General features: G+C 40.4%; 1 protein-coding gene across 1 annotated transcript; it reads left to right on the top strand.

Moving 5' to 3' along the window:
* Positions 1 to 516: 516 nt before the first annotated feature.
* LOC116513895 lies at positions 517 to 13975 on the top strand. Its single transcript, XM_032225197.1, has 4 exons — positions 517 to 902; positions 3232 to 3528; positions 9458 to 9490; positions 13394 to 13975. Exons 2-4 carry the CDS (start codon positions 3258 to 3260, stop codon positions 13813 to 13815), a joined length of 726 nt encoding a protein of 241 aa, XP_032081088.1. The 5' UTR covers positions 517 to 902; positions 3232 to 3257; the 3' UTR covers positions 13816 to 13975.
* Positions 13976 to 14585: the final 610 nt, after the last annotated feature.

The following is a 14585-nucleotide window of genomic DNA, read 5'->3' as shown; positions in this document are numbered from 1 at the left end:
AGCAACTATCCTGGCTTTAATTCATCAAAAAAAAATATATTTAAAACTCTTTCCTTTCTCTCAGGAGACTGGGGAGGCTCCACCTCCCTTGCCTCTAGTGACTGCACGTCCCTGGGTAAACATTTGAGTTAAGATATTTGAATAAATATGAATTAAGGGAAGAGATGCACAAAAACTTGTAAACAGCTGATATACTTTTATTGTAACATATACTTGTTGTGTTTTTTTGGGGTTTTTTCTCTGTTTTGTTTTTTGTTCTTTTTTGTTTGGACTTTTTTCCCCCCTACTGTAGTGGGTATGTGTTGTTTATGTAACAAAAAAATTAAAAAAAATTATTAAAAAAAGAAGAAGAAAGGAATTGACAGAAGCATGGAAGTTAGGCAAATATTTCTACCACAGAAGTGAGGGGAGGGGTAAGGAGGGGAACCTTTTTTTAGAGCAGCAAGGATGCCCTCGGGAAAAGAGCTTTATCTGCCTTTTACACTCCTCCAAGCCCTTGGCCTCCTCCCTCTCTTGTAAAGAGGAGAAAAAGAATCTGCACGTGCTCAGAAACCATTTTCTGTTATTGCAACTCTGTAGGAGGTTGAGAAAAAAAAATCAGGAAAAGTGTGGAAGACATTAAGCGAAGCAGCGCTGATCTTCATTTCAACCTTTAAAGGCATTTTTTTCAAGGCTTTTACAGCCCTCTTGTTTTGTATTGGTTAAGCAGAACTGCTGTGAACTGTTTCCTCTTTTGGAGCAGATACTTCATGACTCACAAAATAAAGTACAAGGGAAGAAGGGAGGAACACTTGAAAACGAAAGCGCTTTTATTGGGGGCTTGCGAAGGGCAACGCTTTACCCATCTGTTTACAAATTCAGGACAAATTTACTTTCAGACTCCCATTTTTTGCCACAAAAAGGTAAGGTTGCCATCCTAAGTGCTTAAATATAGGAAGGTTGAATTTCGTGTAACACGTGTGTGTGTTTGAGGGAGGGGGGGAGACTGGGCAGTCAATGCTTTGCAAAAATATAAGGCCTTTCAGGAAGACTTTTCAGCATAATTTGTATAGGGAGGAAACGTCTCCGGGAAAGAAGGGGGCCCTGCGTCTGAGCTTGGAAAGGGTTTGGCAATAGAGGGATCCTTATTTCCACCATCAGCCTATAAGCATAAGAGATTTTTTTTTCCCTACGTTTTGCTTGGAGGTCATCAAGATCTGGCTCCTCATACAAGGTGTGTATACCTGATACTGGGATGAAATTCCTATGATTTCATATTTACAAACTTTAAGTGAGCTGAAATGCTGTGTAGAGCTCAACCTGCCTGTGCTTTTAATGTTTAATCACATGCTTCAGGAGGAGAGATGAAGAAGGCTGGGGCATTAGTATAGCAGGAAATGTGCCCTCTGGGGAAGAAAGAAAAAGGTCTTGCCTGTCAGGCGTGCACAGCACTATGAGCCAGATGCAGAGGGTGGGAACCCCAGCCTGGTTTGATCTGTGGGGCTTCTGTTTGTTTTTGAACAGCCTTTGAAGTACTTCTGTTCCTAACCTTAGCAGACAAATAGAGATCAGGAAGGGCGGTGGCTAGGTTATGGCCAAGGCTAATGGGTGAACTGAATGGAAAGGGTAACATAGATCAGGCCAAATGTGATATGTCAGATCTTGTCTGTTGAATCTGAGTCTGCTTAACAAAGTACAGCATGTTGGAGCTGCCAAATTGGGAAAGTGGCTGGGGGTGGGGGGTGGAGTTGAAGACACTCCCCACACCATTTAGCCTCAAGAGAAAGTTGTAGGGAAGGAGAGAGGTTTGTCTTGTGCACTGCTCCTGATTGTTGTAGAGCTACCAAGGGAGAAACTGATGTGGACTGGAGTTTGTTGTGGTCCATCACGGGCTCTCATTAGAGTCTCTGCAAGAAGGGTTGGAATAAGAATGCTGGAAGTTTGGATCTGCTATCGTCGGGAGACTATTGTTTGCCTATCCTGACCTCCTCGGAAGCATCTAAAGGGGGGGGGGGTTGCAGTGAGGATAGTAAACTGGTTTCTCATTGACTAAAAACAAGACTTTAAAAAAATCCGAACCCCAAAATATTTCTAAAGGGGTTCTCCAGAACAGCATTTTTTTGTCTCTATATTTGTTCATATATTTAGGAATGTGTGGCAGTGGCGCCCTCCACTGAAATTGTTAAATGGTACAGTATATAGGAGATACCACAAAATCCTGTTCAGCAATAAAAGAACACAATATAATAAAATTTAGTATATATTCTAAAAGTGAAGTTAATCATATAGTAGAATAGCAATAATTCCATTCATGCCACCAGAAATCCCACAACAGTGCAGTCTCAAAGGCCTTCTGGAACAGTCATAGACCAGAGGCTATGAGAGTGGATGCCTCTTGTTCTGCAGTGGGATCTTCTCATAGAGAATATCTGTTTTCAAGGCTCCCCCTCCCATTGCAATTCGTGAATGGGTGGGAGCCTTCTTAGCCACTTTCTGTGCTCTTGAATTGGGTAGGCAACAAATCTCAAGAGTCTATTTCAGTTCTCAATTAAACATCTATGTTACATTTTGCAAGAACTAATCAAGAATACTACTTTTTGGAAATATAGAGTCAGAGTACAACAATTTCTTTATTTAAAATGTATGGCTGCAATCTCTCTCTTTCTGAATGAGAACCTGTTCAAAAAAAGTCATTGTGTGCATTTGGTTTTATAGATTAATTTGTTTTAGCTTCCAGAATTTTTTTGTCGCTTAATTATATGTTCTAGCAGACCAAGGAGAGGTGCCTTCTGGAAAAGAGACTCACAATAAGAGGACAACATTGTTGAATAGCTTTCTGATTTGAAGGCCTGATTTATAATTAAGAGTGTATTTCCTCTTTGGTCTTTTAAGAGAAGAAAATGACTAATTTCAATGAGAAACTGGGATAAAAAATTAATCTTGAAATAAAAAATAGACCCGGGCTTACTAAATCTGTGGGAAAAGACCTACTATTTACTCCAGAAGAGGAAGAGAAAGTAGAGTCGACTAGGAAGGAAGCTCAGTGGTCCATCCCGTGATGGTGTTCTGCAAAGAAGGAAGCTCTTGTGGGCTGGGCCTCTCTCTTAATCAGCTGGCATTCTCTCTAGGCTTTGGGGAAGCCATTCCCCTGAATGCATAGGCAGCAGTTTTGAGACAAACTTCCCCAAAACTTTGCTGTACTCACACTTGACATTTCCTATAAAATATTAATTTCTCTAATTTTAATTTTAGGTCAGATATAATCTATTATAACTGACATGAACAACACTGTGAGAGAAGAGCTTTACAAAACATTGTGTGACCTCCTTGAGAAGCAATTTAAGGATTTTAAATGGTGGCTAAAGGGTATTGACTACAATGAAAAGCCAAACATTGTTACAGCTTCTTTGGAGAAAGCTAATCAGCAAGAAGTTGTAGATCTCCTGATTCACTATTATGGAGAAGACGCTCCAAAGGTGTGCATTCGTGTCCTTCAAAAAAGCAACATAAATGATGTTGCTAGAAAACTTGAGGAAACTTTACAGAAAGGTAAGAAACTTGAACATATTACAGAAAAGTTCTCCCATGTAAGATCAACTAGAAATAAACACCAATTGTGATCTGGGAAACTGTCTCCACCGAATTGTGTCAATATTCATTGATATTGACTAGGCTTGACAGTGGCTCCCTGGAATTTTAGAGAAGAACTTCTAGCTTTTCCTTCTAATCTTGGACCTGAAATCAAACCTAAGGGAAGCATCTGCTCTGTCACTCAATTTGACACTTTCCTATCACTGAAAAGAAAAGAAAACCAACTTCAACAAAACAGTTCATTGATCTAAATTTAAAGGAGATTCTTAAAGGTTTTATTTATTTATCAAATTATTAAAACTGTGCCTCTCCCTAAAAAATAGACTTGATATAATATACAAGTAAAAAAATATAAAAACATAAAAATCTGATAGATAACATTTACAATTTAAAAAGGCAAGAATTATTAAAATCAATTAAAAGACTTTCAGGGTGCTAACTCTCTCTATAGTGGCATGCTCTTCTGTGTGCCCCAAGGAAGGCCTCAGAGTCGTGTTTTTATACTTTTCCGATGGACCAGGGGAGGGGAGCCTGCCTCACATTGGGAAAAGAATGTTCCTCATGGAAGGAACAATGGCAGAGAACTGATGGGGTCCACAGCATACCTTACCTGCCTGAGAGGATGGGATGTCCTGAATTAATGGGATTAAGATGGTTCTGAAAGTAGCTTGGCCCCATGCCATGTAGGGCTTTAAAGGTATAACCAATACTTTGAATTGGACCCAGAAGTAGACTGGCATCCTATGAAACTCATGCAGCAAAGGTGTTGCACGTGCTATTCTTTGAGCAGTCAAGATTGCCTGTGAGGCCATACTTTGTACCAGTGAAGCAGCTACCCATTCAAGAGTCACCCCGTGTAGAGCCACATTGTTCAAATGGCAGATGACCAGGGCATGAGTGACCAAATGGCGATCCTCCCTATCCAAGAAAGGGCATAACTGGTGCACAGTATGCAGTTCAGCAAAGGTTCACCTAGTTGAAGCTGCTATTCTTTGAGCAGGAGCTGTGAATATAGGAGGACCCCCAGATTATGCATGATTTTTGTCTGGGGAAGTACAGCCCTATTGAAGACCAAAGATGCTAAACTCCTGAATGCAGAGGGGCTCAACCACAGCCACTTTGTCTTATCAAGGTTCATTTTAAGTTGTTCCCCATTCAGGCCTCCACAGTCTCCAGGTACTGTGAGAGAATATTCATAGCATCTGTCACTTCCCCTGGGAGGGAGATATATAACTGAGGTATCACGCACATACTAATGATATCTCATCTCAAGCAATAGATGATGGCGGTTTCATGTACATCAATATAGATCATGTAGATGTTAAAAAGTATGGGAGAAAGCACTGAGTCCTGCAACAACCCTCAAAAGAGGGCTGTGAGCTAGAATTCTCACTCCCCATCAACACTAATTGGGACCAGCCTTAGAGGAAGGAGGCAAACCAGCACAGAACACTCACCTCCAACTCCCTAAATTAGCCCAAAGTGATACCATGGTAACAAAAACAACTAAGAGGTCAGGAAAAGCAAGGATGGATGCATTATGTCCATTCCTATTCTACCAGATGTCATTCATGACTATGACCAATGCTGTTTATGTATGTGGGCTTCAAAGTGAAAAGGGTAGAATAATCCATTTGCTCCAGGATAGTCTGAGGTTGCAATGCCACCACCTTCTCAACCATCCTCCCTAAGAAGGAAAGTTGCAAGACTGGATGGAAAGCATCCAATAAAGAATAGAATGTTTGTAGTTAAACTCTGACATGTGGGATCCTTGGTGTTCTCCCAGATTGTTTTCTTACAAAACAAAAAAGTCAAGAAAAGAATTGATTCATTGCTGGGAGAAAGTGACAAGAAGGTGACAAGCATCAGGGAGAAAGCAGAACTACTTAACTCATTTTTTGCATCTGTCTTTACACAAAGGGGAAAAAAACAGTCCAACCTATCAAAAACAGCACCATTAAAAACAGATTAGAAACACGTTAAAATAGAGAATAAAATGGTAAGTGAGTACATGTCTACCCTTGATGAGTTCAAATAACCAGGACCAGATGGATTACACCCCAGGGTTCTGAAGGAATTGGCAGACGAGATCTCAGAACTACTGAACTATATCTTTCAAAGATCCTAGAGCACCGGGGAACTGCCAGACGACTGGAAAAGAGCTGATGTAGTTCCCATCTTCAAAAAACGGAAAAAAATAGATCCAGGAAACTACAGACCTATCAGCCTGACCTCAATACCAGGGAAGTTTCTGGAAAAGATAATCAAGCAATGAATCAGTGAACACCTAGAAGCAAACAAAGTAATAACCAAAAGCCAACATGAGTTTGTCAAAAACAGATCATGCCAAACTAATCTTATTGCATTCTTTGATAAAGTGATAAAATTAGTGGACCAGAGGAATATGGTTGATATAATTTACTTGGACTTAGTAAGGCATTTGATAAAGTAGACCATAGCCTACTACTAGATAAAGTAGAAAAATGTGGGTTAGACAGCATCACCACCAGAAGGATCATACCTGGCTGACCAAACACACTCAACGTGTAGTCCTCAATGGAGTTGCATCTACATGGAGGGAGGTATGCAGTGGAGTACCCCAAGGCTCTGTTTTAGACTCAGTATTCTTCAACATCAATGACTTGAACAAGGGGATAGATGGGGAACTCATCAAATTTGCAGATGACATCAAGCTGGCAGGAGTAGCTAACACTCCAGAAGATAGGCTAAAGATACAGAAGAAACTTGACAAACCTAAACATTGGGCACTATCTAATAGAATGAAATTAGTGAAAAAAGTAAGGTTTCACATTTAGGCAAGAAAAACAAAATGCACAGGTACAGTATATGGGATACCTTGCTCAATAGTAGTAACTGTGAGATGGATCTTGGAGTCCTAGTGGACAACCATTTAAATATGAGCCAGCAGCGTGCCAACACAGTTCTAGGCTGCATAAACAGAGGGATAGAATCAAGATCCCATGAAGTGTTAATACCACAATATAATGCCTTGATAAGGCCACACTTGGAATACTGCGTTCAGTTTTGGTCACCACGATGTAAAAAATATATTGAGACTCTAGAAAAATGCAGAGAAGAGTAACAAAGATGATTAGGGGACTGGAGGCTAAAACATATGAGGAACAGTTGCAGGAACTGGGTATGTCTAGTTTAATGAAAAGAAGGACTAAGAGAGACACAATAGCAGTGTTCCAATATCTCAAGGGTTGCCACAAAGAATATGGAGTGAAACTATTCTCCAAAGCTCCTGAGAGTAAAACAAGAAGCAATGGGTGGAAACTAATTAAGGAGAGAAGCAACTTAGAACTAGGGAGAAATTTCCTGACAGTTAGAACAATCAAGCAGTGGAACAACTTGCCTCCAGAAGTTTTAGATGTTCCAGCACTGGAAGTTTTTAAGACGAGATTGGATAACCATTTGCCTGAAGTGGTATAGGGTTTCCTGCCTAAGCAGGGGGCTGGACTAGAAGACCTCCAAGGTCTCTTCCAACTCATTCTATTCTGTAATATCCTATCCTATCCTAAACTTGCAAATATTTTATTACCCAAACTAGGTAACATAATCAGTACTAGTCAGTGTCCAGATCAATGGGATCTATGAATGGCTTCATGAGGAGGTGATGCATCAGAAAATCTTTAAAAGATGCCAAGAACATTCTGTGCATCAGGGATGAATTCACCATCACTTGCACCCATTAATTTGCTGGAGGCAGATTAGTCAAATGGGTGAAGCCTCTGTGTAGAGGCGATAGTTGAACCTGAAAGTTACCAGGTCATGAGACGACCATGATTTAGACCATTCATGTTTCCTGAGCTGATACAGTATTATAATATATTACAGGTAGTGATGCTTTGTTGCTGTTAAGGAAGAGAGCAGGGTATGTAATGCTTGGTGGAGCCAGAAAAGAATGATAGCATTTGTAGCTACTAAGATTGTTGCATGAGCAGGGACAAAAACAGCCAGGGAGGTGATTGATTGGTAAAAGAGCCCCTCATCAGTCAATATGAATGCAGATTTAGCACCAGCTTATCAAATACTTAGGAGGTGAGACCTTGGCAGCACAAGCAAACAGCCAACCACTTAATAGCCAGCCATCAGCACCCCAATCAATATCTAAATAGCTACATACAATAGACACCATATAAATAACACAGAATGGCCAGAACATGCAGTCTGCTGGAGTAAAGTTCCCTGAAGATGGGCTGCAGCTTGTAAAACAAAACTTCTGGTTCTGGTGACTGACCCAGATTGAATCCAAAGACAGCATTCTGTGACAGGAGCTCCAGGTTGAAATGAAATGAAAGATGACTTGGGAAAGGATAGTCGCCAAATATCTAGAAACCCCTGAATACATTTCTATACTGAAGATCCAAAAACTGGGAGCTAAGAAGTATCCCAGAACCATTCTTAATCACAAGGAGAAATCCCATTTATGACTTGATGCATCCTGAAGATCTGCTTTAGTTTGCCTGACTTTTTCTCGGATGGCTTCCTGGGCGAGGCTTACTGATGGAAGCAGCTTAACATAGAAACATCAGCATTCTTAAACAACCCACCCATCCTCAAAGAGTTGCCCAAAGATCTAGGGGGTCTATAATTCCATTAAATTACTTAGGCTAGAGAAGAAAAGACTACCAAGATTGAATGGCTGACATGGCATCATTGAAACCCAATTTACATTCAGCTGAAATACAGTGAAGAGTTCACTTGGCTTCTAAAAAGAAGAAACTTACAGACAATTGGAAAGACACAAAACAACTGGTATCCTAGTTAGGGGTTTTGCTTTGATAAAAATGATATGCAAAACTGCTCACATTTAAGATACTTGGAAAATAAATTGTGTAATGTTATGATACACCACCCAACACCTCAAAGTGCCCACCTTTGGGCATGCAAGGTGTTCTACCTTCAACTTTCACATATTAAAAACAAACCAGGATTGAAAAGCAGATATGAAGATGATGAAAGGTGGGGACTTTCTGCAGAGATCAACAGGATGAAAAATGCTGCCAAACCAGTGGTGGAACTTTGAAGAGCCCTGGAGGAAATGATTACCTAGATCCTTTCCCATCATGTTTTAGGTTGGGATCTAGCACTGAGATGGCCTAGAGCAGAGGTGGCATTTAGCCGGTTCTGACCAGTTCTGGTGAACAGGTAGCGGAAGTTTTGAGTAGTTTGGAGAACCAGAAAATACCACCTCTGGCTGTCCCCGCCCCCAGTCTATTCACTGCCTCCTGAGTCCCAGCTGCTTGGCTGGGTCTTTTTTTGTTGCCTTGCACAGGAGAACTGAGCCGGAAAGCAGGTTAATGGGGTGGAGAGGGAAGGGGAATTTTGCAGTATCCTTCCCCTAGCATGGGGTGGATATGGAGATTTTGCAGTATCCTTCCCCTGGAGTGGAGTGGGAATGGGGATTTTGCAGTATCCTTCCCCTGCCATGCCCACTAAGCCACACTCACCAAGCCATGTCACACCCATCAAGTCATGCCCACAGTACTGGTAGTGAAACATTTTGAATCCCACCACTAGTCTAGAGGACTAATAGATGTCTTCTAATGGGAGTGAGAAATTGACTTCTGTCCTAACCCTCCTTGACCTCTGGATGGCCTTTTATATCAGTGATTTTGATATCCTTTTGGAATGTTTTAGTGGAAGGAGTGGTTTAATAGTAGTTCTCGCTCTTCCAAAAAGAAATGTATAGAAATGCATAGGAACTGTAAGATAAGAAATCTAATATACATTGTAAATATAGACACAGTTGCTGTTTAACTCTATAACCCATGTATTTACCTGTTTTTTTAAAAAATGCTCTGAATTTACCTATTTTTATAATTTGTATTTCATTAATTCAGTCCATCTTCATTTGTAGATGTTGATGCTCACCAATTGCCAGATTCATCAGGTAAGTGATTCTGTTCATGTTTAAAGCTAATTCAGCATGATCAGATCCTTCCCTCTCCCTCCCCATTATGTAAGAAGCTGTTGTGAATATTAATCCCACCCAAAATCCTTATGGGGAAAGCTGCAGAGTAGTTCTTGCAGTGTTGGTCATAAAAAAAGAAGGGAGGGAGGTCCCCATACGTGCTTTTCTTTTTCTTATATTCAATTTGTTTTTTTTAAAAAAGCAATTTTATTTTTAAACAAACAAGTACAGACAAACATAAAACATAAAAACATCTTCCAATTCCATACAGTGTGTAGATTGGTTATAAAACTTTTTTGTACATTCTCACCATAGTCTTCACTTACACTTTATATAGAATCTTGTATTATCAATCTGATATATATATGTATACAATTATTATACATTTATTTGACTATAATTGTCATTATTTCATTTTATGTGAGATATTCTACTTTTAGGTAAATTTATATTATAACATTTCATTACATCATCCTAAATCCATCCAGTATTAATACATCTTTATAAAATTCTTTGTCTAACCATTAATAAGATAAGTCCCATGTTTTATAAAAAAAATTATCTTTGGTTAGCAAACTTTTATGCATCTTCTCCATAGTCCTCACTTACAAATTATATAAAATCTCATATTATCAATCTAATATATATGTATACAGTATTATCATTATTAACCTGTCCTCCGCGAGCTGCACTGGCTACCAATTGGTCTCCAGACACAATTCAAGGTGTTGGTTATCACCTTTAAAGCCCTACATGATTTAGGGCCAGAATACCTTTGAGACCGCCTGCTGCCACATACCTCCCAGCGGCCAGATCCCACAGATTGGGCCTCCTTCAGATGCTGTCAGCCAGACAGTGTCGGCTGGCGGGCCCTCGGAGGAGAGCCTTCTCTGTGGCTGCTCCGACTCTCTGGAATCAGCTACCCCGGAGATCCAGACCATACCCACTCTCATGGCCTCCAGGAAAGCTGTAAAAACTTGGCTGTTCCGGCAGGCCTGGCTGTTGACCTCACTGTTGAGGTCCAGCCCCAATTAGAATGAATGTATGAGGTGTTGTTGTTTTTAAACTGTTTCTTTTGTTATGTGTTTCGTTATGTGTTTTTTCTCTTTATTTTTGTAAGACGCCCGGAGTCCTTCAGGCTTGGGCAGCATATAAATGTGTCTAATAAATAAATAAATAAATAAATAAATAAATAAATAAATAAATAAATAATCATTTGTTTTACTATAACTATTATTACTTCCTTTTATACAAAATATTCTAACTTTAAATAAATTCAAATTAATTTTTGTTATAACATTTAATTACATCATCCTGTATCCATCCAATAGTAGTGCAATCTTTTATTTCTTGCCATTTGTGGTATTTGTATTCTAATTGCTTTTTTAGTAAATCTTGTATGGACATCTCTTGGCAACTTATATTTCACTGCATACCTTGCGAAGGCTCGAAACTCCTCATCTGTTCCTTCCATCATCTTCCCTTTAGTTATCACCAATGCTTCTGCAATAATTTCTATCATTACTTCTGCCAAATTTTCTCCCTTTTCTTCTTCTATCTTCTGGAATCTGAGGTAAAATTCTAGTCTATCGATCACCCATTCCAATATTCTTATCTTTTTCAACAGCACTCATTCTGCTGTCAATATCTCCAATTTTCTTATCTCTTTGTTCATCCCTTTCTTCAGTTTTTTGAGATCTGTCCTTATATTTCATCATTGTTTGGTGAGTATTCTAATTTTTTTCATCTATTTTTTCTGTTCTTTGTCCAATAATCTCCAATCTTTTTTCAATGCTCTCTGTTGTTACTTGTATTTTTTAAATTTCTTGTATTATCATCTGCAATGTCACTTCCTTTTCTTTTCTCTGTTGCAACATTGTCTGTATTGATCTTTTCCTTCCAATAGTGCACACTGCCACTGTAAAATCCAAGGCTCTTTTCCAAACAAAGTTAACTGTTCTCTTTCCCAGTTCAGTGCAATCTTTTTTCCCCACTCCAAGCTTTTCACTCTGATAGTACCCAGAGAAACACCTGTATAAACATCTGCTCTTCCTGCTATCATTTTCAATAAACAAAATCAGAGTCCTTGAAGTGTAACACCATCTCTTACTTTGCACAAGATTATCAAATGCTCAAATGTAGAGAAGAAAAACAATATTTCCAAGTCTCTAAGCGGCAGTGTTATTTCTTTTCATCTATTTCACTTCCCTTTTTATATTTTTTATATTCCAGGAAAGAAAGAAAAAATTAAACAAGAAAATATTATAGGGCGTTGAAAAGAGAAAATGAATGAAAATCTTAAAAAAAGAGAAAAATAAAATCACTCCAGTTTAAAAAATAAATGTTTGTAGAAATTCCAGCAGTAAAAGAATTAAAGAAAAATAACACACTAAGTTTGATTCAGGCTTAATCTCGCCACTTGATCTCTTCTATCTACAATTTTAACTTTACTTTAAATTTTTGGGGTGTTCTCTCATCTAAGAGTAAAAAAAAATAGCTCACCAATTCAGCACACTATCTCTCCTGCTAGTCTTCTGTTTCTGGAGCTGTCCCAACTTTTAGCAGCTTCAATGGCTCCTTTTTTGTCGCCAGAAGAAAGGGCTTCTCCTGGATCTACCAAGGACTTTGCAATGTCCCCAGGATTAGCAGGATGTGCCCTTCTCTATCACCGTCTCTACGGGATGGTTTAGGTCCAAAAGGACTGTCCAGCAGCAGATATATCGACGGCCATCCTGGAGCTCCAAGATCGCACATCGTATTGTTGTAACATCAGCTCCGCCTCCCATATTCAATTTGTATTAGCTTGTCAGAATATAACATACAAGAGAAAAAGAAAATAACGGTAACTGGAGGAATGGAAAAGGGAGAGAAAAGTTTCAGTTTCGGTTTTGGTTTATTTGTATGCCGCCCTTCTCCAGGAGGGACTCAGGGCGGCGAACAACTCAAAGGGGAAAGGGAACATAAACAACAATGCACATAATTAAAATACACAAAAATCACACAGCCATACCAGTCGAGAGGGGAGGGGAACTCATCAACCCCATGCCTACCAGCACAGCCAGGTTTTGACGGCTTTCCGGAAGGCCTGGAGAGAGGTGAGGGTCCGGATCTCCGCGGGGAGTTCATTCCAAAGGGCCGGAGCTGCTGCAGAGAAGGCCCTCCCCCGGGTAGTAGCCAGATGGCATTGGCTGGTGGACGGAACCCGGAGGAGGCCGACCCTGTGTGATCTGACGGGTCTTTGGGAGGTAATTGGCAGCAGGCGTGTGCAGTAGAAAGGGAAAAAGAAAAAAGGCATTGACTTCCAATTCTCTTGAGCAGTATAGAAGATAATAATATTACATCCTCAACTTTATAGTTTTATACAATAAAATCAGTGTGGGATTCAAAATGTGTACTACCGGTTCTGTGTTTGTGTCTTGGTGGGCGTGGCTTAATGAGCATGGCAGGGGAAGGATACTGTAAAATCTCCATTCCCACCCCACTCCAGGAAAAGGTTACTGCAAAATCCCCATTTCCTCCCGATCAGCTGGGACTCGGGAGACAGAGAAGATGGGGGTGGGGCCAGTCATAGGTGGTATTTACCGGTTCTCCAAACTACTCAAAATTTCTGCTACTGGTTCTCCAGAACTGGTCAGAAACTGCTGAATACCACCTCTGAATAAAACATAGACTAGCTATTTCTATAAGAACAAACCTATCTATTCGGCAAAACCAAAATCAGTTTCCTTTTTTTATCATAAGCACAAAATCCAGAAGCAGTTTCCAAATAAAAACAAAATTAGATATATTAATTTCTTTGAATAAAGCAATTAATTTAATCAACTTTACCTTTTTTGCTGTGAATAATAATACATATTTCTATTTGCACATTCATCTTTATAGACCATGGGTCCTCAAATTACAGTCCACGGGCCAGCTATGACCCACTGAAGCCATTAATCCAGCCCATGCAGGACCACGAGGCTGCCCCGTCCACATCACTCAACCCACCCACTGGCCCCCACCATTCGGCCATGTTCAGGACTGACCTTTGTGAGCAGGAATTAGAAGGTAAGGTGAAGAGCTACTGGAGGTTGGGGGAGGGGAAGGCCAAAAACAAGACTATTTTGTGCTGGCAGAAGGCTTCTGGAGGCCAGGAAGGCCAAAAAGTCCCAGCATTGCAGCCTGTGTGGCATCCCTTTCATTGGGACTGCCCCTACCCCGCCCCACATGGGAAAGCCATAGCTGGCAGCATTGCCAAACTCTGGAATGAGATGGGAATGAGAAGGAGGCAGGCAGGGGATTTCCACTTAGCGCCGCAATGAGACAGACTGGAAGAGGGGCTCCCAAGGGCTCCTGTGAAATCCAGGGCTGACAAACCATTGCCGGGGGGGGGGGGGCGTTCTTTTAGACCAGAGCCTTCTTGAACAAAAGTTGAAAAAAGAGCTGCGTCTCGAAGAGCCAAGAGGGAAGAAACTGGTTCCTCAAAAGCCAGAGACTAGCTTTCTGACCGGGGGGGGGGGGGGGGGGGGGGGGGGGGGCAGGCATTGTAAAATGTCTGCGACAAAGTTGGAGGCAACTGGGCTAAGCATGAGTGCAGGAGCGATGGCTGGACAAAGTGACAAGACTGGGTGAGAAGATTTAAAACCTACTGATAGAATAAGAGTGGAGTTGTTATTGGTAGAGAAGTCAAACGTAAAATAGCATAAATGGAGAAATTGGGAACAGCATGGTAAAATAAAGAGAAAAGGAAAAAAGATGGTGGTTTAAAAACATTAAAGCCCAAAGAGAACAGACTGTTTATCTAGCTTAGGAGGTGGAATTTTAAAAAGGACTGGATATTTCTGTAATATAGGGGGGGGGGATCTTTTCTCTAGTTGAATTTGAAACATGGGAAGACTTTGCTTTAATAGTGGTTAATTGATAAACTCCAAACCTTGTGAAGGAGCTGAAGGGGGACGGACCATGACTTAAAATTGAAGAAGAATACTGACCCACCCCACCACCCACCCCCACTTCTCTACTACAATTTGTATTCTTTGCTCCTGTGGAGTTAAAGATTAAAGACTGCATTTAAGATTTAAGATATCTGACT

The sequence above is a fragment of the Thamnophis elegans genome, chromosome 1 (assembly GCF_009769535.1).
Source record: "Thamnophis elegans isolate rThaEle1 chromosome 1, rThaEle1.pri, whole genome shotgun sequence".
Lineage (NCBI taxonomy): Eukaryota > Metazoa > Chordata > Lepidosauria > Squamata > Colubridae > Thamnophis > Thamnophis elegans.
This window is presented reverse-complemented; position numbering and strand designations above follow the sequence as displayed.